Source organism: Acipenser ruthenus, chromosome 6 (genome assembly GCF_902713425.1).
Source record: "Acipenser ruthenus chromosome 6, fAciRut3.2 maternal haplotype, whole genome shotgun sequence".
In the NCBI taxonomy this organism is placed as follows: Eukaryota; Metazoa; Chordata; class Actinopteri; order Acipenseriformes; family Acipenseridae; genus Acipenser; species Acipenser ruthenus.
The window spans coordinates 40,988,269-41,009,466 of NC_081194.1; the positions used below are offsets into that span (position 1 = coordinate 40,988,269).

The following is a 21,198-nucleotide window of genomic DNA, read 5'->3' on the forward strand; positions in this document are numbered from 1 at the left end:
TCCCTGCTTCAAATCACCCAATCACAGCAACTGTAACCTCTCAGTTTGTATCCAATCACAGCAGTCTCTCAGTTGAAACTGCGCCCTTGTCACGACCCCAGCTTGACTGGGGCGTGTCTCTTCAGGAATACCATCGGGAAAAAAAATGACGTGCCCGTCCAACCTTTTCTGTACAAATTAAACGCTGAGTTTAGCACTTTTTCTTTGGTTTTATTAAAAATTTACAATCTGTAACCACTTTCCTTTAGTTACTGGTAGGTATGTATTTTTTAATGTTGCTCCCTAAACAAAAAAATAATAATTAATCAGTTTAAAATATTTATATCTGAAGTATAATTAGAGATGAAGATTTTTGTTTTTAATAGTTTATGAAGCAGTTGTCATGTATGTTTTTGTAATGCTTGGTCACACGTATGGAGCCCTGGTTATAATATGCTGTGATGTGTATACATAAATCAAAATGTTTTGGTGCGTTCCTGGAAAAGCTTGATTGTATGTTGGATATACAGTAATGTGTTAATTAAAACAGTTAGGATCCTATCTAACAAGGGAAACATTCGCCCCTTTTTTTAAATAATACTGTAAAGCAATTTTAACATTATACTGTAAATTATGCAAAAAACAACTCAGAACAACAGTTTAACTACTCTTGCTTTATTATGTTTAAACTGTTTTATTCCCTGAAGTTCACGGGGCGGGAGCCAGGGCTGCGAGAGGAAGGGAGTGTTTTTTTGCAACTGAGGATTGGAGGCTCGGCGTCTAGACAAGGGAGAGAGAAAAGGACGGGCCGGACTCCAACCGAGAGAGCCTTCCCTATGGAGTCGAGACTAGCCCTAATGGCCTCGAAGAGTTGTTATAGGCTCGGCCTCGCGACTGGGTCGACCCTCAGAGGACGGAATGGCTCATACGAAGCCTTGACGTAAGGAAGAAAAGAGAATCTGAAACAACACAAATAATTGTTAGTTATAGGACTTGAGCACTAAGAGTAAGAGGTCCATCTCCCAGGAGGGTAAAGAAGGAAGTAGGACAGAGCCTTCTTTCTTGAGGCAAGATATAGCACTGAACCCGCACCTGTGAAGACAAACAAAGACTGTGTGCCAGTGTAAAACATAAAAGCAAGAAGAGACAAACAAAGACAAACAAAATAACTAAAAATAGATGGTTAGTGGAACAAGCTATGTGTCAGCCATCCGCTCGATGGAGAGGAAAAAAAAAACTCTATTAGGGGAAAACCTCTGGTGGCCCTGGCAGAGAGGGCGCCCCCACTCCAGGCATACTAGCTATAGACTGGTGAGCTGCAGTGATATCAGATGGCAACGATCAGATGTAGGAGTTGACTGCTGAAGAGGACCAATGCCCCATGGTCTTGATCAGGTGATGGCTGATGCAGGCTCTGACTGCTGAAGAGGCTGCGCCAATCCTGAAGGAGTGTGTGGTGTAGAATATTGGAGAAAGACCTGCTCTGGTGACAAGAGTGGAGAAGTGGGAAGAGAACCAGTGTCTGGTAATGATGCTTTTGGAGCAATTATAGGAAGTCTGGAAGGAGATGTTGGGGTGGGGGGGGGGGGGTTCTTGGTGATTCCTCAGTGTTAGATGTACTGCTGGCATGACTGCATTATTGTAGATGCTTGGAAGATGGCGAGCTTGGATGATGAAAATTGTGGGGAAACTGATATCCAAACAATTAAAGATGAGCTGCTGGAACTTCATTTGTTGATTGTTCCAGTGTTGCAGCAAGGTGTACCACATTCTGATGTCTAGAGAGACCATCCTATATGTTAGTTAATACAGGATTGATCAGCGGTTTGCTACTATCATGTCTGTTTGGAATGGAAAAGGTTTCACAACTCCAGTCATTCTCCTAATAGTGGAACTCCTTAACTCATAATCAAGACAGATTTCCAGTCCTCACCATGTATTAATGTTTGTAGTTTTTGAGAGGATGAGCGGACATATTAGATGGAGATTAGCGTTAGCCTTGACTGCGGAAATGGCTGCCACGATCCGAGTATTGGAGGAAAGCTGGAGCGTTGGAAGCTCTGGAGGAGGGTTTCTTGATTCTGAAAAATATTTTACGTGAGAATCCAGGTTTTTGCAGTTGAGGTGAGAGCAAGAAGGCACGATAAGAATGTTCAGCCTTGGGAATAATGCGAATTGCGAAATTGACGTGTCCGAGGGGAGATAACGGGTTGCGTTTTGAGATTGATTTTGATACTTGGAAGTTGTTAATGAGCTGACGAATGCGTTCCAGGACTGTCGAGTGGGAGGCTGGCTTCGGATTTGACAGTGTCCTGGGTGATTCCGAGGAATTCTAGTTCGGCCGATGGTTTATCTTGAGAGTGGGACACCTACTGAAGAAAACAGAGATCGCAGATGGTGGTGGTGGAAGGAGGGATGAATAGGCATGATTTAAAAGCATCTAAAATATCCGCTTTTGCAAGCTAGGTGCCGTGGCCTGCTGCTTTGATGGATTTAATAGCATCGGAAGCTGTAATGTAACAAAGGGAGAATTGATCGTGGGGAATTAGGGCGTTGAGACTGGAGTGGAACTGCCTCTCGGGGTGAAAAGATCAATTATTAGGCACTTTTCCCGATATCTTGCAGGTCGCTATTCCAATGGGGCTAATTCTGAAGACGGGGAACGAAGCTGGGAAGGGGCCGTCCGTGAATTCTTTGTCCAGGTGGGTGCACAGCGTATGTGTATCTGTGACCGCGGGGCGGTGCAGACCGTATGTGTGTCTTGACTTCAGATCAACGGGGAGAGGGCGTGACGTCGGATGGCAGCTGCTGATTGGGAGCCTGAAGCAGATGCTGTAACTAGGTTGTACTCTGCAATGCTGATAGATGGGGGCGGGCTGGAGCTACCTGGGCTGGGGTGAGCAATGGAGCCGCTGAAACAGAAGATGCAATGAAGGAGGGGGCGGATATTGGCATGAGAGGCTGAAGGAGGAACTGCAATGGTGCTGGAACGACTGTCTAAGCCATCTAAATGAGTGTTTATTGTTGACAAGGCATTGCTGGTGGCGCTGAGCAAGCAGGGGCAGTGAGTGAAATTTGGCTTTGCCGGGGTAAAACAGAAATTATAAAAATATCTTTAGTTCAGTAGCAGTAAAAACTGGAAGCGTACAGGATGGGAAAGTCCAGTAAAATAGCAGTGTGAAGCCTGTTTCCAAAAATGAAACTTGACAGAAACAACAACTCAGCCATTTCTTAGTACTTGCAAGCAGTCTAAATCAGAATTGTACTTGAAAATATTCCCTTTCAGAAAAATAAAATGAAATGAACCATATGTGGTCGCTAGACTTGATTTCTGACTACAGGCATTTGCTGTGGACCATTGAGGATGGCTGATGTCCGGTTGTACATGGGTCAGCTGTGGAGATCAGAAGTTCTGAACCCGAAGACGGCGGCCATGATTGAAGTGGCGAATACTGGGCTTGAAGTAATGGAGAGTGCTGCAGTGTTGGAAGCAACCCGTTTGTCCATATCTTTAAGCCGTGTATTAATTGAAGCAATGGGGTGAATGAAGGACTTCATGTCCCCGAAAATGTTGTTATGAAGCTGAAGGATGGGATCTGTTCGGCTGCGCTGTGCTGGAGAGGAGGGGCTGCTGCAGCCTGTCCTGGGACTGTGGGCGAGCACGTTTGCGGAAGCGCGCTTGCGAGAAGGAGGCAACATGGGTGTAGCAGATATACAGATCAATTATTATTGATCAACGCCATATGCTCGCTTCTAACCGGGATGTTGACATTGTTGTCGTGCAGGGTTTTTAAGAGTTTGGCGAGTGGCCAATCCTCATAAAATAGCTGCTCCGGAGGCTGAGCCTGCTGGCGGGGGCATTTTCATCTCTGTAGTGCCGGGGCATCAGGTCTGGTTGCTGGGTAGAGGTCTGCATTAGAAGTAGACGGTACTGAGCTTCAATCGGATAAATGAATGCAATATTTTGAGGAGATCTGGCATGGAGGGAGAACGAGTCGCAGCATATGCAAAAAAGCAAAACACAAGAGAAAGAGCTGAGCTGAACTGGGTTTAAATAAGGAGTCAATGATGATAGACAGGTGAAACTAGTCCATAATGAAAGGCAGGTGAAATTAGGAAGGGGCGAAGCCCTGGCTCACGCCCCCTGAACTCCACTAAAGTTAACATAAAAAGGAAGGCACACTTTGGTCGTTGATGTTTTGTAAAATATCTGTGACAGAACATTTACCCAAGTAATTACTGTATATGTAGAACCAATTGTGTCTTTTATTGTTGTGTGTGATATGCATGGTAATATTTAGTTGGTTTCCTTAGATCGACCATTAGCTACCTGTGTTCTCTTATTGGAAACAAGTTTACACCAAATTTAAAAGTCCATCTTGGAGAGGCTGCTGCCGTGCAAATGTGAGATGGGGTTATTTGAACACAACCAAAAAAACAACTACTTTACAATGGCATAGCATAACATCATAACTAAGTAATAATTAACATTCTAGATGCATTTAACAGGATGTAATGTTCATTTCAGGTTTAAATCAAGTAAAGTTTAAGGACAAATCAAGATACATTTTTTTGTATCACCTTTCTTAGAACTTCTTATACAATGAGATGCACAAAAAAGCTTTACAGTAAATGTTGGTTTCATTTGGGTATCCACTATCATTTGTACTGAATCACCATTTCCTTAACTGCTATTTATTTACAGCGCTGTGTAAAAAAAAACAAATATGTAAATTACATTTTAAACAACCACACATAGAGAAGATAATGACATTATCATTATAAACCTGTTTTACAAACTGTGTATACTGTACTTAATTAAACATCAACATTATCATGACAAATACAAGGCACCCACCTACTATGATATAGGTATATCCTGGCCACAAAAATAGTGGGCATGATTTAAAATGGATGGAAATAATCATATTGTGGTAAATAAGTGCATATATATTTGAATAACATTTAAAATATGTTACAATATAATCATGTTATGTCATTTAAAATTGCAAGAGACATACTTGACCTGCGCCCAAGTTTAAAGTTCGGTCTACCCTTGTTATACTGCCCCGGTTATTTCACTCTATTATTCCACAAGCTATTCATTTGGAACCGATGTGCAGCAATATAACATGCATAATTTGCATTTGTTATACCACCCACTCTAGCGGTTCACCATCTGTCAAAGCACCAAGCCAAGCACATGTACATTAATGCATTGTAGTCTTACTCACTTTAGTACAAGACACTCATAACTACTTATTCTTTGATATATGATCCTCTATGTTATTTATTTTACACAACACAATAGTGTCATTTTTGTACTAAAAATGTAATATTCTGATCGCACACTATATTGCCATTCTGTCCTGTACTTGGCTGTATAATTAGGGATGACTGTATTCTTAGGTCAATGGTTAAGTCTATTTCACATCCTTCTTCTGATTTACTGTACATTTAGTTATAGTTTATAGTTTGGTGTTGCTTTAGGGCACATTGCAGTCTACATACTATAATACTCACAAAAGGTTTCAAGACCTGCATCTTCAGTTCTATTTATTATTGTTTTTCTTATCCATTACCTCAGTGGAGCTGTTAAGAGCTGTCATCTCAACTCTTATACAGTGTGCCATTGTTGAGTTAGAAAAATTGATAGTTATACATAAAATAAACAGCTTTTTAGGCAATGTTGAAATCTGAAAACATTTTAACAGGAAACATTTGAATAGTGAGAAATAGAGTATATATATTTTACATGTACAAGATTATAAAGTGAAAATGTAGTGTGCAGAGTTTAAGAACTCTTATTCAAATTTTTTCGTTGAAATATTTACATTGCGGCCTGCATTAGGATACAAACCTGTACAATTAAAAGACTTAAGACATTCTTATATACAGTATGTATACCCTTGAATACAAAGCAGGTTTTCATTTTCAAGCATGATCTTTCAGTGCACATAAGTCTTACAGGCAGACTGCAGCTACAGTGGTTGTGCTATGCCTTTTATAACAGTAAAAGATTGTCTTGTGCACACTTTTCTTCCTGTGTTCCCCTTCTAAAATTTGACAGCAGTTTACCATGATAAAAGCATAAGAAGGAGTGAAAGAATGGTAAAGTAAAGGCACACATGGTACAATCGTAGCTTCTGTAAGTATTGTTAAGCATAGTAAAACCATGGTTAACCACTATAAAGCACACAAAGAGTATGGTAAACTATTAAGTTGCTGTGCACATCTGTCATGGTAAACTTTAATAAAAAAAAAAGTTAGTATTACTGCACATACAGTCTTAGCATAAACATTAGATAAATTACAAAGGGAGTTGGTTTAAACAAAAACCTGGACTGATAGGGGACAAAACTGCCATGTATATAGAACACATACTGTAATTAGTTTCAAAGCATAACTTTTTTTTAAAAAGCTTAACTGTTTAAAAGGTTATGGAAAGGTTATGGATTACAGCCATAAGCCAAGCAGTTGTACCTATTTATACCCCGTGGAGATTTTTAAACAAAGGAGAATTTATTACATATAGCACTGAGACACTCTGCATTTCCATTAAAACTCCTATATGCTATTAATTCTCAGCTACCAATCTAGTTAATACAATTTTAATTAATTTAACAATGTACATTTGGGATAACATAAAGCCAAAAAATGGCTACATGACATTTAACATCATGGTAACAAATATTAACTTAAAGGTAGCCTATGTTTGAAAAATATTGAAATTAAAATGATATGTTAATGGTTAAAATGCAAATAATGTATTTCTGTCCCTTAAAGAAGAATGGGAGAGGTTGAGAGGTCAGAGCTGCAGCAGTGAACACCGTGCTAGAAGCATGGCACTGAAAGGGGATAAACAAAGCTAACTGAAGTGAAATAAACCTCTCTCTTCTAATCAAATGTTTTAAGGTATGTAGTTTGCTGAAAGAATCTGAACAGTGGAGAAAGGAAAAGGGGATATCTGCATTTAAAGAAAGCTTGCAAAACAGACTGCTCGGTAAGTAAACAAATCTGATGATTAAATGCACTTTTTTTTTTTTTAGCTTTATAAAGTTAATTTCCTGTTATAGGGTAACTGAAACAGACCTGGCACTGTTCTATATTTTCTCCTGTTGCCAACAAGTCACCTTTAGAGTACAAATGTCTGACAAACTAACATCTTCGTGCTTCAATGCCACTAAAAAAGGAAGTGTTCCATTCCTCCATACTAATGCGCAAAATGATAGAAAGCCACCTAACATTGCTTGTACCGTGTATTCAGCCAATCGCCTCTCTACAACATCTGTCTCTCAATTACTTCACAATCAAGAATGAACCAATTATACTATCAACAATTGAGAAACATACTTAAAATACTAAAATTAAACCTACATTTACTCAGTAAAACTATCATAACATAAAAGCTAATTAAATGTGACACTAAAAATCTCCATGGGGCATACATTTGTAAAACCCCTTAATCTCGGAGGATACATTATTTAGACTCGGTTGATGCCCCAGATTAACAAGACAGGAGATCTAACGAATGCATCCTCTTTGAAACAGGGGTTTTAGCAATATATAACGGTTATATTATCTACAACTGTTTAATTGTCAAAGCCCTGTTGTGACTTGAGTGACTTCTGAATTCATGTCATCACTGGCATGGAAATGTGAGGGCAGGGATGACATCTCTACAGCTAGTCATACCTGAAGGTTAGTCCTATCCACAGTCTGTGCACTGGAGTTGTGGTCTCGGTTTAGGTTTCGGGTTCGGATGGAGTTCTGCTGCTCTATCATTGAGGAAGTAGGGATACAGAACTCTTGGAAACACCTCTTGAAGTTCTTGTCAAGAAAAGCATAAAGGACAGGGTTGAGGCAGCTGTTGGTGTAACCCAGAGCGATACAGATGTGCCAGGCTACTGACTGGAACAAGGAGTTTGGGACAGTGACTAAAGCTTGGATAATGACGTAGATGTGGATCGGAGTCCAGCAAACAATAAACACGGCCACGACAACCAGGACCATTCTAGTGATTCTCCTGAGGTTCCTGTCTTTCTCCTTGGAGCCAGACAGCATGCGTACACTTTTTAAACGAAGAATCATGAGCCCATAGCAGACGGTTATGATGAGGACAGGCATGATGAAAGCAAAGATGAAGACGCAGATCTTCAGCAGGTTTTCCCAGTACCAGGAAGGGTGGGGGAATTTCAGTATGCAGTCTGTAACACCTGCAACTAAAAATTGCAACAGCCGATGAATATACAATACATTAAAAAACTATGCCACCTGGACCAACCTCAACCATAGGTATTTATGTATATTTTGTTGAAATTAACTAGCATCTTCGCTGTATAAAGGGCAGCTTTAGTCCAGCACAAACTAGAGTATAATAGTATAATGATCATTTCTTAAGCTATCAAGAGAAATGCTCCAGTAGGTTCAACATTTTAATCACTGTAAATAACGAATGCTATTCACATTGAATAGCATATTGAGTGAAACCTCTAAATGACAGAAACAGTGCACCCTCTGTGGAGTACATCATACCAACCTACTAAATTTCATTGCTGTTCAGTCGCCAAGAGACTTTATAACCAGTCACCCTATACATTGTAAAGTGCAACAATTATAGGATCACATTTGTTTTAACATGCACACAGAATGAGGTTATACAAGGTTATAAGAAATTCAACTTCTGTCATGAACCAACCAACTGTTTGCATTAATGATTTATATGCTTTGGTCCCAATGATTTATGTGTTTATTTTGTTAGCTATAACCACTTTAAAGAGGAAGTAGTTTTTTTTTTTGTCACAATGGGTTCAAGTCAATAAATAATAAGTAAATAGAAACCTAACACTCTTATCTTTAGTAGTAAATTATCTTAGTTACAAATATTATTCTCCATAGACAGTTTATGTCACCAAATGAATGATTCATAGTGCTTCAAATAGCATCTACAATCTTTACAACAGCAATAGCTGTCATGAACTTAAACCAGACTGTGCAAAATCTAAACAATGCGTTACTGTTCATTTGCAATTAATTATAACATTTTCGGAAGGAATGAGAGATTGTAAATGTTAGATTATATTAATAACTGTTAGGCCATCTGATTTTATTAACTCTCCCAGCTACACTAGCCAGCACAATATATATATTTTTTTGTTTAAACACGCAAGAGTCTCTCAGCATGGGCATTTTCAACTAGATTTTTACTGTTCACATATACAGTAGTAGTGAAACATTGTGAGTGGCTTTAATATGGTATTTACAACCATAAAAATGTCTGTCAGTCTGTCTGAATCAACACTTTTGTGCACAGAATAAGCTGTAGAAAAGGAAAGACTGAGATACTAACCAGCTCCCCTTTATCTTTCACCAAAATGTGAAGAAAACCTGTTTTTAGAGCTATGACACTAATGGGATTTTGGACCAAAGCCAGGCAAGTTCATTAAGCAAATTTCCCAAGGCTCGAGGACAAGAACATTGTAAGAAAACAATATGGCTAATTCATGTTTTTAAATTTAAACTACGTTTTTTGTTAGTTACATTGTTCTTGCCTCATACAGTAAAATGTTCAACAAGATACAAGCAATGTTTATAAAGTAACAGTGGTACATATGCTGTAAAGTAATTAGGATTTTCAGGAAAAAAAAACATAAGAGGATATTGCTGTCTAATCATAGGTCTTGAATTGAATACAACCTTTACCCCAAACCACTTATATGTTAAATTAAAATGATACTAATATTAAATTCAATAATATATTTTTAAACCACATTAATTCTCTGAAGTACTTTGTGGATACATGGAATAAATTCATATAAAAAGTACTTGCCATTGCTGTCATTTGTTGTTGTCGCCATTATCATCACAGGCAGTCCAATTGCAGAAGATAAAATCCAGCTGCACACATTAATAATTTTTGCATTTCTTGGGGTGCGGAAATCCAGTGCTTTGACTGGGTGGCATACAGCAATATATCGATCGACACTCATGATGGTCAAGGTAAAGATGCTTGTGAACATGTTGTAGTAGTCAATAGACATTACAATCTTGCACAACACGGCACCGAAAGGCCATGTTCCCATCAGGTAGTTAACACTCTGGAAAGGTAAAGTACTAGTGGCTAAAGCATCAGCCAAAGCCAAATTTAAAATATAGATGTTGGTTGCTGTTTTCATTTTAGTGTACCTGAAAAAAGAAAAAAGAGTGATCAAAATTCAATCTGATCCCTGGTACATGCCATATGACAGTGTTCCGCCAAATATGAACTCTGATCTCCCTGAGTTACATATATTTACTGTGATTCCATTGCTTTGTCAAATTAAGACATAATATACTATGTTTTTTCCAATTATTTTTGTCTGTGAAAAAGATTCCAGAGTCCCAGTTCAAATCATGTTGAAATAAACAAGCTTTCGATTCAATACCAGTGGCAGCTGGAAACAATTTGATTGAAAAAAACAAAAATACACAAATGAGAGTTATCTCACGGTAGATACACTTCACATTAGGGTTAAGGTTATACTCTTTATTATTTTGTCATTTTAAGGCCATGTTAATTTGGAATGTTTTGTTTGTTTCAGAATATATTAATAAGATTAAAATATATATGTTCGTGTTTGTACCCTTGAAAGAGTTTTCTCCCTCATCAGTAGATCCCTGTTTTTTTCATTTGCAACAGACTAAAACATTATCTAGTATTAGAAACTGGTTAATACATTTTTTTTACCTATCAAATTACATTTTAGTGACAAGTATAGGACATGTGAAAAGAAAGCAGTACATTTGTATAGGATTTGTCTCTATTTTATGCTTCAAAGCTGTAAATTAAAGCGGTAGATCAATATCTAAGAGTGCAACGAACCACTTGTGACCTATTGCTACTAACACACAATCAATATCCCAAGACACTGACAGCAAGTCTATAATCCTGAAAATCTTTGGTTCAGTTGAAAGGAATGTAATGCAATGAAAAGCTATTCCTTCTGATGTGGATAGTCGGTGGCGCACCCGGGGGCGGGGGGCAGGGGGGCGGGGGGCTAGGCAAGTCCATCTGAAACGTAACTGAAAAAAAAATAATAAATAAAATACCCTTACTCAGTTTTACAGACATATGTGTTATACAAAATGAACAAGTAAAATAAATAAATAAATAAATAAATAAATAAATAAATAAATAATAATACAGTTGTTCGATCAGGGACGGGGGTGTTTTTTAAACTAGATAAGTCAGCTATTGAAAAGAAGCATTACACTTTTCACGAGGTTTAAACAGCAAAACTGGGACAGTTTGAAGGATAATTTAGCAAAAAAACCATTACGTTAAACAAAATATACGAACAACACATGTTTGGATTGTGTCGTAATTAAGAGACACTAATGAATTAGTGGTGTTGTGGTAAATAACAAAGTGGGTAAACTCCCTTGTTTGGTGGAGTTGAACAGGTACATTGAACAGATACATTCAGGGTTCATAGATACAAATTTCAAGGACAATTCTGACAATTTCAAACACCTAATTTAAGGAGTTTGACATAATTTTCAATGTTGATAACTAATAACCAATTGTAAAAATAAAGCTTTTGCATTATTTTATTTAACAGTATAATAACAAAAATCTAAATTATACTCACTTTGAATGTAGATAAGCTCTGGACCAGTAAACTTTCTTATTCGATAACACTGAGTCAGTTTTGGCACCTACAGGTGAGTGTTTAATTCTAAAAGCAGCACAACAATTCAGTGTTTTAATCAATGTCAGAAGCAATTGTCCAAGAATTTTGTGTCTCAATCATAGGCGCCTACAGCTATAATTCCCACATGTAGTTTATTAAAGGAAAGTGTTAAACAAACAAATAAAAGCAAGTACTGTTCTTTTGAAGCCAAATATTCCCTAATTAAGGCAGTTCAAAATATTTGCCATGTCAGAAGCACTGGTTTACTATATTAAAGCAAATGCATAGATTTTATTTATTTTTTTGCTGAATTTATCGGTATGCACGACTATGAAGAGGTATGTGAAAAATACAGCGAACAAGACGTGGGGCAGGGCTGGAGATGCAGTACTGAGTGTCCTGTTGATATGCAGTGCCTTTTAAACCTGTTTACTTTTAAACAGCGCGTCTAAAATAAACTGCACGTGTGAAAATAAATTAGACCTGACGCGCTGAATAAATGGACCGCAAAGAGTTAATATTGTAATGTATATGAGGTCTGTGAAGTGCAGGAATGCTTGGAGTAGGAGGGGCTGTGTTTCACATCGGTCAAGATGGGACAGCACACAATCAGACAGGTCGAACAGCCTATGGGCGACAGGCACGGACCACAGAAGCTGCTGGTGATCAGCCATGGAGTGGGATGAGGGGGGCCAAACTGGGGTTAAATACCAATGACAGCGGAGTGGTTGTTGTTGTTGTTGTTGTTGTTGTGAAGCTGACAGAGGCGAATAAATCGAGATAGAATAATTCCACCCTGAGATTCTTTTTAAAAAAAATAATTTGTTTTAGCGGCATAGGTTGTGGCCCACAGCGACCTGTTAATTGTTAGTTAACAATTGTCAGATTATATTAGTGTTTAATACATTTCGAGTTTGGCCCTGAATCTGACTGAAGGCTCATTCTTATAACGTTAAGGATTTTGCTACATTGGTGATCAGCAGCAGGATATTATGGAGCGAGATGAGCTCAGAGAACGGATCCGGAGAGGGCTAGAGGAGACGGCACTACGAAAACGGGGCAAGGTACCAGGGGAGAGTGGGGCGAGAAAAAAGATGGCGGATAAGAGAGAAAAGGAATGCAGGGAGAGAGACCACTCAGATTACCAAGCCATAGTCCAATGGCTTGGGGAATGTTTTGACAGATGGATTGTAAGTCCAGAGCCCCGAGATGGGCACCTTTATCCTAATCGGAGGGTAGAGGGGTCCAGTCAGCATGTAAAAACACCAGGTTTTGATGGGACTGGGAGCTGGGAGCTGGGAGGCCTTTAAGGCCCAGATGGAAATGATAGCTCGTCTCCAACGCTGGGGCGAAGAGGAGCGTTTCCTGCAATTAGCGGCAGCACTGAAGGGGGATGTGCAATTGGTAGTCCTGAACCTCGCATCTGCACAATGCGAGTTATTTTGGTCTCACAGAGATGCTCGACCACCTCTACGGTGGCCTGTCAGAACCAGAAGGCCTCATTTTAGACTTCCATCGAAAAACTGACCTGCAATTTGGAGAGGGAGAGCCGGTGGGCTTATGTGGCCGCAACCCCTGGCATACAGGACGATAATGCCCGCTACCAGTTCGTAGAGGTGCTCAGACCGGGCCATCTTTGGAGGTACTTTAGGCTACAGAGGTCACAGAGCCTACAGGCCTCACTGCGTATGGCCTGGGAGTGGGAGAAGGTAGCAGAAGAGGAAGAGTGCGGCAAGTCACTGCTGAAGAAGGGGCAGCAGCGACCCCAAACCCCACTGCACTGGCCACTGCTGATTTGGTTTTCCTTGTACGTGCCCTGACCGTGAATAACAACAGGCCCAAGCGCATCAGATCCAGGCTTTGCTGGAACTGTGGACAGAGTGGACACATCCAGCATCAGTGCCCTGTTTCTCAAGGGCCCAGCCCCACGGACCATCCTACCAATAAAGGGGACACCGTGGGCCCTGCCCGGTTTCCCCGGTAACGCCCCTATTGCACCCAAAACCCAACCGAGCCTACATCCCCCAACCCGGTCTCCCTCAACCCAGCCATTCTGGCGTTTCCAAATCTGAAAAGCCTGCTTGCCTACCCTACTCCCCCACCAAACCACATTATGCCAGAGTCTCAATCACCACCCCTAGTGCCCACTGTCATCGTTGGAAGGACGTCACTGGCTGATTTCTGCCACATCCCTGTGCAGATAGAAGGGGTCCCCTGCATAGCGCTAGTGGATATGGGGTCAGTCGTCACTGTGGTGCGCCCTGATGTGGTTCCAGCGACACTCTGCCTGGAGCTTACAGCAGTATACCTGAGAACAATGACGGGAGCGCTCCCTCCCATGAAAGGAATCTGAAAGGTAGCGGCTGTACAGGACCCCTGTATACTGAGGTTGGATGTCCTCTGTAGCACTGGGGGCACCTAGACCTGGCAACCAGAGCCTTACAGCTGAGGGGTGGGCCCACACTCCCGATAGCGGAACCCAGGAAAGATCCAACGACAGGACAGAGAGGCGAAAGGGAGCGGAGTCCCATCACTCAATCACCTCCACCACCTCATCCCAGGAGGCAAACACAGAGACCACACCAGAAAGGAACCCAAAATGACAGCTTGCGGCTTCGAAATAGGCCACCATGGTCACCAAACAACCACCCTGAGTCATCCCCACCAGCTCCCCTCCAGTGTCCATCCAACCACACCTCCCAACATGGCACCACAACCCCTGCACAAAGACATCGGAAGTGTCACTCTACCTGCAGTGACAGCTATCTGGCGTCACAACTGTGAGGGGCTTGGCCTGGAGCAGAAGACCCAGCTGCAGGAACTGCTGTTGGAGTACAGGGACAGCTTTGCAATCAGCATGGAAGAGACAGGACGCACCCATTGGTCAAGCACACAATCAAGCACCCAATTTCAGTCCTCACTGGTTACCACTAGCCCGACATGACACCGCCAAAAGGCTGTTAAAAGGTTCCGAAGAAGGACGGCACGTGGCGACTTTGTGAGAACTATCGCTGCATGAATGAAGTAACAAGAAATAACTCATACCCACTCCCCCATATTGACAAGTGGCTGGACCTTGTGGCAGGCTCCTCCTGGTTCTCCTCCATCGACCTGCGAAGCGGCTACTACCAGGTAGCCCTGGCACCTGACGCCCGCTCAAAGACAGCCTTTTCCACCTGCAGGAGACTCTGGCAGTTTAGAGTCATGTCCTTCGGGCTGTGCAACGCCCCTACCAATTTTGAGCGTCTTATGGAGTGTGTCCTGGTTGACGTACCACTACAGGAGTTCCTGGTCTACCTGGATGACCTGCTTGTCCATGGAGCCTCTTTCCAGGCTGCCCTCGATGCACTACGCAAGGTCCTACAGAAGGTGATAGCCGCAGGACTCAAGCTGCACCCAGATAAATGTCAGTTCCTTCAGCGGGAGGTGATCTTCCTTGGCCAAAAGGTGAGAGGAGAGGGCATCAGCACCAAACCATCTAAGGTGACCGCTGTCTGCGACTGGCCAGTCCCCACAGACCACAAGCAACTGAGAGGATCCCTGGGACACCCACCAAGCCATCCATGACATATGGTGTCGTAGGTGAGATAACAGTGTGGAGTAGTGGTTAGGGCTCTTGATCGGAGGGTCGTGGGTTCAATCCCAGGTGGGAGAGACTGCTGCTGTACCCTTGAGCAAGGTACTTTACCTAGATTGCTCCAGTAAAAACCCAACTATATAAATGGGTAATTGTATGTAAAAAATAATGTAATTGTATGTAAAAATAATGTGATATCTTGTTTCAATTGTAAGTCGCCCTGGATAAGGGCGTCTGCTAAGAAATAAATAATAATAATAACAACAGTGCTCCACGTACGCAGACCAGGAGAGGTACTGTGGGTACATTTGAGATATATATTTTTTTATTTGGAAAAGATAAAGAAAAAAATGGATGTGAGTACGCTGGTTGCCATGATGGATGCCTGGGACCAGCAGAGGAGAAGGGCAAAGAAAGAGAGGCAAGATGCCTGAGACGCGCAGTGGCAGGAGGAGAGGAGGCAGCAGTACACCAACCTTGAGGAGATGAGGTGGATGTGTGGGCTATTATCCCGAAAGTTAGTTTTCGAAAAACATCACCTAGAAATTTCCAATTTAATTCCTGAAAATTAACAAAATGTATATCATGTAAACACACTTTTTGGAAAACTTATTCCGATAGCGTACTGCACATGTGCAAACTTTGCCCTTCATTCCTGCACATGGTTTTAGAAAACTGAGAAAATAATAATAATCTGTAGTCAGTCTGCATGCATCTATTTGTCTAGTTAGGGATAATGTAATACATTTGTTAAAGTCTGTATGCATTTGTTAATAGCCCATACTGAAGCAGCAAATGTTTTCCAGCTTTAAAATGATGTGATAGTTTAAAATAATGTCAGCAAAAGAAACTGGTAATATAGAACAGGAAGAGCTGTTGGAAAGGCTGATTGTAAATTGTGGGGAATCTGAATAGAGGTATAGGATAGTAATCTTTGAATTTAAGATCCGACACTTCGATAAAGCACTATATTGGATTGGTCTCTGTTCTATCGCAGAAATGTCCGGTCTTCAAATCGTACTTAGGCTACTACAGTACTTTGCATGCGAAAATATCCTGCGTTTTCCGAAAACTTCAATCCATGTATACAGCTGAATTCTAATTAGATTTTCTATCGTTAATCATGTAAACACAGAAAAGTTATGTTTTAAGAAAATCAGTTTTCTGATTCAGTTTTCGGAAAATATTTTGTCATGTAAACATACTGATTGTTTACCGGAACTTTTCTTTGTTAAAGGTGTTGTAGCTAAGGTTTTGAAATACATTTTCTTATCTCTGCCATTTTTACTGCTCCCGTTATCACTGAATGCTACCCTGCCCATCACATCTCAGTATCTCTGCTAAAAGCCTAACCTGGATGCAGCTGGGTTATGTGTGGTATGGCATTTCCTGATGTTTGTGGCTTAAAGCTGCACCATTGAAGTTAATTTAAATGTAAATTTTGCAAGGAATTTCCTGACATTTGAGGCTTCAAGCTGAAACCATAACTAGTTTCAACAAGGTTTCATGTCATTCACAAGCAGTGTATTAAATATAACAAACTAGACCAGTGTAGTGTATAGTGTAGCTGTATAGTGATTCACTTTCTTTATGTTCTATGATTTAATTTTGGTTACGCAGCCACATTTCATATTGCAAAAAGATGTCAATAACACCATAAGATTTTGCTTGTAAATCGCTTTGCTTATTACATTATTATTAAATAACTGCAGGAACATCACGGTTCACTCATGTATAACCGAAACATAGTGGAACTCAGCACACAACTTCCCCTAAAGATCAGAGGCAAAACAGTAATATAGATTTTTGTCCCCACCAGGCTTGCATTGACAATGACATAAAAACTAGAAATGAGTACAGCACAAAAAGACACCTACATCCACATTTCCTGGGGGCCAGTATAATAAGCATACAAATCCCATGTTTTCTTCCAGTCTAACTCTCACACATACATTACTGCAAATCAACTATCTAAATCTTGTTAAATACTGTAATAGTAGCTGGTGTGTACTGTATGTTTAAACAGCAATATGCTGTAAAGTACAGTGTTAATTATACAAGAACTCATTTAGTTTACAACTGAATTAATTTACTGAAGTGTGCACATATTGTTTTTAGCTGAAATTGGTGTCCCTTTCTAAAGCCTATCAACTTGTTTGTTGCTAGGGAACATAGCAGCAATGTACATTTTGTACTATGAAGTTGTGGAGAATTAAGTTAGAGCAAAGGCTTTTACTGCACTGAACAGAGACTGTAAACAGAACATAAATCTTTACTGTTTTTTTTCTTTGTTAGGCAAGCCAGGCCATGGTGCATGGTTGTCTGATCAGCACCCAGCCTCGGCCCTGTAACTCTTATTAAATATCTTGGTATCTCTAAATAGGTAATTGTGAAAGGAATGTTTGATAATGTTGCACTCTAAAACAGTTTGGTAAACTGTTTTAGTAACCTAAGGTACTGAAGGTAATTGAAAGGGAAGTGATAATTCACTGTTCTGATGTCAGAACAGTAAATTATGACTTTGTATTGTCAGATGAGTGGATTGTTACTTTTTTGCATGGGCTAGGCTGTAATAATAGGCACTATCCACGTATTTATTCAGTTTTTTCCCACAGAATTAAAGGTTCATTACTGTTCCTGTACCTGTACCACCTATGTTTGTTTCCCACCAAGATAAATGTTTATTAGTTATAAATATATGTGGCATAATGTTCCCATTATTTAGTAATCATGCTGTAAACACTGAATTAGAAATTGACCATATCTCCCCTAAGATAAATAAAGATAAGGAATATAAATAACAGACCAATTGGCTCCCAGCTTGATCTTGCATTAGTGGACTATAACAAAGAACATATAATGACTTGTACTTTGCACTTGATTTACTTAAATAAATGTATTTTATACACTACCCTCGCTGTAGTGGTATTAAATAAAAAAACTGAAATGAAAGTTCTACCCCATTTGGACCACTTGCTTAATGTAAAATAAAGGTAAATTAAAGTACATATGTCCAACCCAGTTATTCTCTATGGGTAAAAAGATGATATTTGGAACACCATTGTACTGTAGGGATTGCTCATTTACCTTCCGTGTACAGTATCAGAAGAAGAATATAAAACACGTCACAAACAACACAGGTTCATTTAGGAGTCAAAAGTAAAATACGAGTTGTTTTAGTTTACCAGTTTTCTAACATTAAAAGTTGGATTTTCCTTTCTTAAATTACATTTGGTGGAAAGACCTTGATAAATTTCGCCCTTAGTGAGCAAGCAGTTTTAGTTATTTTGCCAATACGTGCCTCATCCAAGTCATTTTGCATTCCTATTCAGGGATGCAGTACAAAGATATTTAAATAGAAAAGGCTTACAATGGGGTAAAACAGGCAAAAAATACTCTCTTCACTGTCTTGCATTATAGTATTCAGTATTCACTGGAAATGTCTACAGCCTGGTCAAGTCAAATACTGTATGCCTTAACCCTTTGTGACAATCAATGCTTGGAGAGTTAGAGTTTGAGACTCTCACGTTATTATTATTATTATTATTATTTGTTTGTTTAGCAGACGCCTTTATCCAAGGCGACTTACAGAGACTAGGGTGTGTGAACTAGGCATCAGCTGCAGAGTCACTTACAATTACGTCTAACACGAAATACGGAGCACAAGGAGGTTAAGTGACTTGCTCAGGGTCACACAATGAGTCAGTGGCTGAGGTGGGATTTGAACCGGGGACCTCCTGGTTACAAGACCTTTTCTTTAACCACTGGACCACACAGCCTCCCACGTTTCTTGGGTCATCATTTCAGGACTGATTGAACAGCTTAACAATTGAACAGAATTGATGTGACATGGAAGTCATCCTGCCTATTTATACATGAGTTTTCAAATCCAGTTCAAATCTGGGTCCATTAACAGTGCAGGTCCTAGACATGCTTCGTAACGCTACACTGCTTTACATTGTACATGAAAAGGTAAGCTTACATCCCCAGGGAGTTTAGAAAGTCTGGTGTATTTATGCAGAGGTGCAGGGTTTGTATTAAACATTTGAAATACATTTTGTATAAATGAGCTGTCCATCACATGACTGATTAAATTGTTATGCAATGGTACCACTGACTTGTATATATAAAACAAATAAAAGCTGCATTTCCCTGTTGTAAGTCCATTTCAGTCACATTCGTCAAGACAACAGCAGTGGTATAGTCAAGACAGAACGCACTGGAACACTGTTCCAGTACTTTTCTCTATAGGCAGAACCTTGGCTTAAGAATTAACTAAGAACATTTACTGATTTGTTATTAGCGTCCGACCGCTCTAAGTTCGGTGCCTGGATCTATTTTCTGTCTGGAAACCAAAGTCTTTCTATTGAATACGCACTAGGAACAAAACAATCAGTGTCGGATTCCCTACATACCAGTGTTGCCAATTTAACGAATTTGTCGCTAGATTTGGTGACTTTTTAGACATGATGGCGATGTTATTAATGTGAATGCGACAGAGAGCTAATTTAGCTACTTTAAATAAAATCTGGTGATAATCTAGCGACTTTCTGTTTCAAACAGAATATACTTATCTAAAACATAATACTTGAATAAAGATAACGCCATACAACTTCCTTCTGTTTCTATAGGTTATAGCAACTGTCAATTTGCAGCTAATGACCTAGATCCCGCCTATCCCCCAACTCTCTGCTGTTCCTATAGGTTATAGTGACTGTCATTTAGTATTTCAATGCATAGACTTTACCTACCCCCTCCCCTTACCCCCGAGTTCAACAAATCAAAGCTAACTATCTTAACGATTGACAATATACGTAACAGCTCGTGCCGTGCTTACTCTACCTCGGCGGTTATTTCTTTTCGAGGCAAGTTCAGTTGTTAGAAATGGCAGATAAATTGTCTAAAAAATATGAACAACATTTCCGAGAGACATGGTTAAAGGAGGATGATTTCAAACTTTGGCTGAAGTCTGTTCCTGGGATGGCAAACAAAGCTTACTGTAAGCTTTGTAAAACTACACTGAATGCAAAAAAGTCGGACCTGATTAAACACGCAAATACTGCAAAGCACATCGAATGCACAAAACCCTTCACGGATACCAGGCAGGTTCGTATGGATTCATTTGCTTCATCTTCGCCGAGGAATGTAGCTGCAGAAACAGAAGCATTTTTGGCTCTATATATTGCAGAACATAGCGCAGTGCAAACTGTCGACCATTTAACCGAGTTGTGCAGAGCTCGGTTTAAAGATTCTCATGCACCTGCACTGAAGCTGCACACGTCTAAGTGTACTGCTATCATTAATAATGTATTAGGGCCTCATTTTGTTAGTGAGCTAGTGGCAGACGTTGGTGAGGGCCCATTCAGTTTGCTCATAGATGAATCCAACGACATTTCTGTGATCAAGGTGCTTGGCATTGTCATAAGATACTTCAGTGCGAAACGAAAGCAAATTGTTTCACGATTTCTCAGTGCTGTGGAACTTGAAGATTTCACGGCAGATGGAATAGTTTCCGCTCTGAAGAATTGCATTGCAACGCTGGGGCTAGACCTCAAAAAACTCACTGGAATTGGTACAGACAATGCATCGGTAATGATAGGGAGAAACAATGGTGTATATGCAAAACTAAAATCTGAAATTCCTCACCTTGTTCTTGTGCGTTGTGTGTGTCACAGTTTGATTCTGGCAGTGTCGCGAGCTTATGAACAATCCCTCCCTAAGTTTTTGGATTTCATAGTGAAGGAAACTTACAACTGGTTCTCTCAAAGTGCAGGAAGGCAAATAACCTATAAGAAACTATTCGCTGCAATTAATGACGGAGAAGAGCCACAGAAGATATTGCGGGCGTGCGCCACCAGGTGGATCTCTGTAGAGCCAGCAGTAAGGCGAATCCTTCAACAGTGGCTTGAACTGAAAACTCTGTTTGCCGTTGCACGAGAGAATGAGCGCTGTTACATGGCAGACCAACTC

At 40.2% G+C, this 21,198-nt stretch overlaps 1 protein-coding gene across 1 annotated transcript in view; it reads right to left on the reverse strand.

Annotated features, from left to right (window-relative positions):
- Nucleotides 1–1,225: 1,225 nt before the first annotated feature.
- LOC117411406 (delta-type opioid receptor-like) overlaps nucleotides 1,226–21,198 on the reverse strand; it is a 70,146-nt gene continuing 50,173 nt past the window's right edge. Inside the window, exons 2-3 of the mRNA XM_059025381.1 lie at nucleotides 9,779–10,164; nucleotides 1,226–8,201 (exon numbers count right to left, since the gene is read on the reverse strand). Of these exons, the coding sequence (XP_058881364.1) occupies nucleotides 7,669–8,201; nucleotides 9,779–10,164 (919 nt within the window). The 3' untranslated portion in view covers nucleotides 1,226–7,668. The remainder of the gene's footprint in view (nucleotides 8,202–9,778; nucleotides 10,165–21,198) is intronic.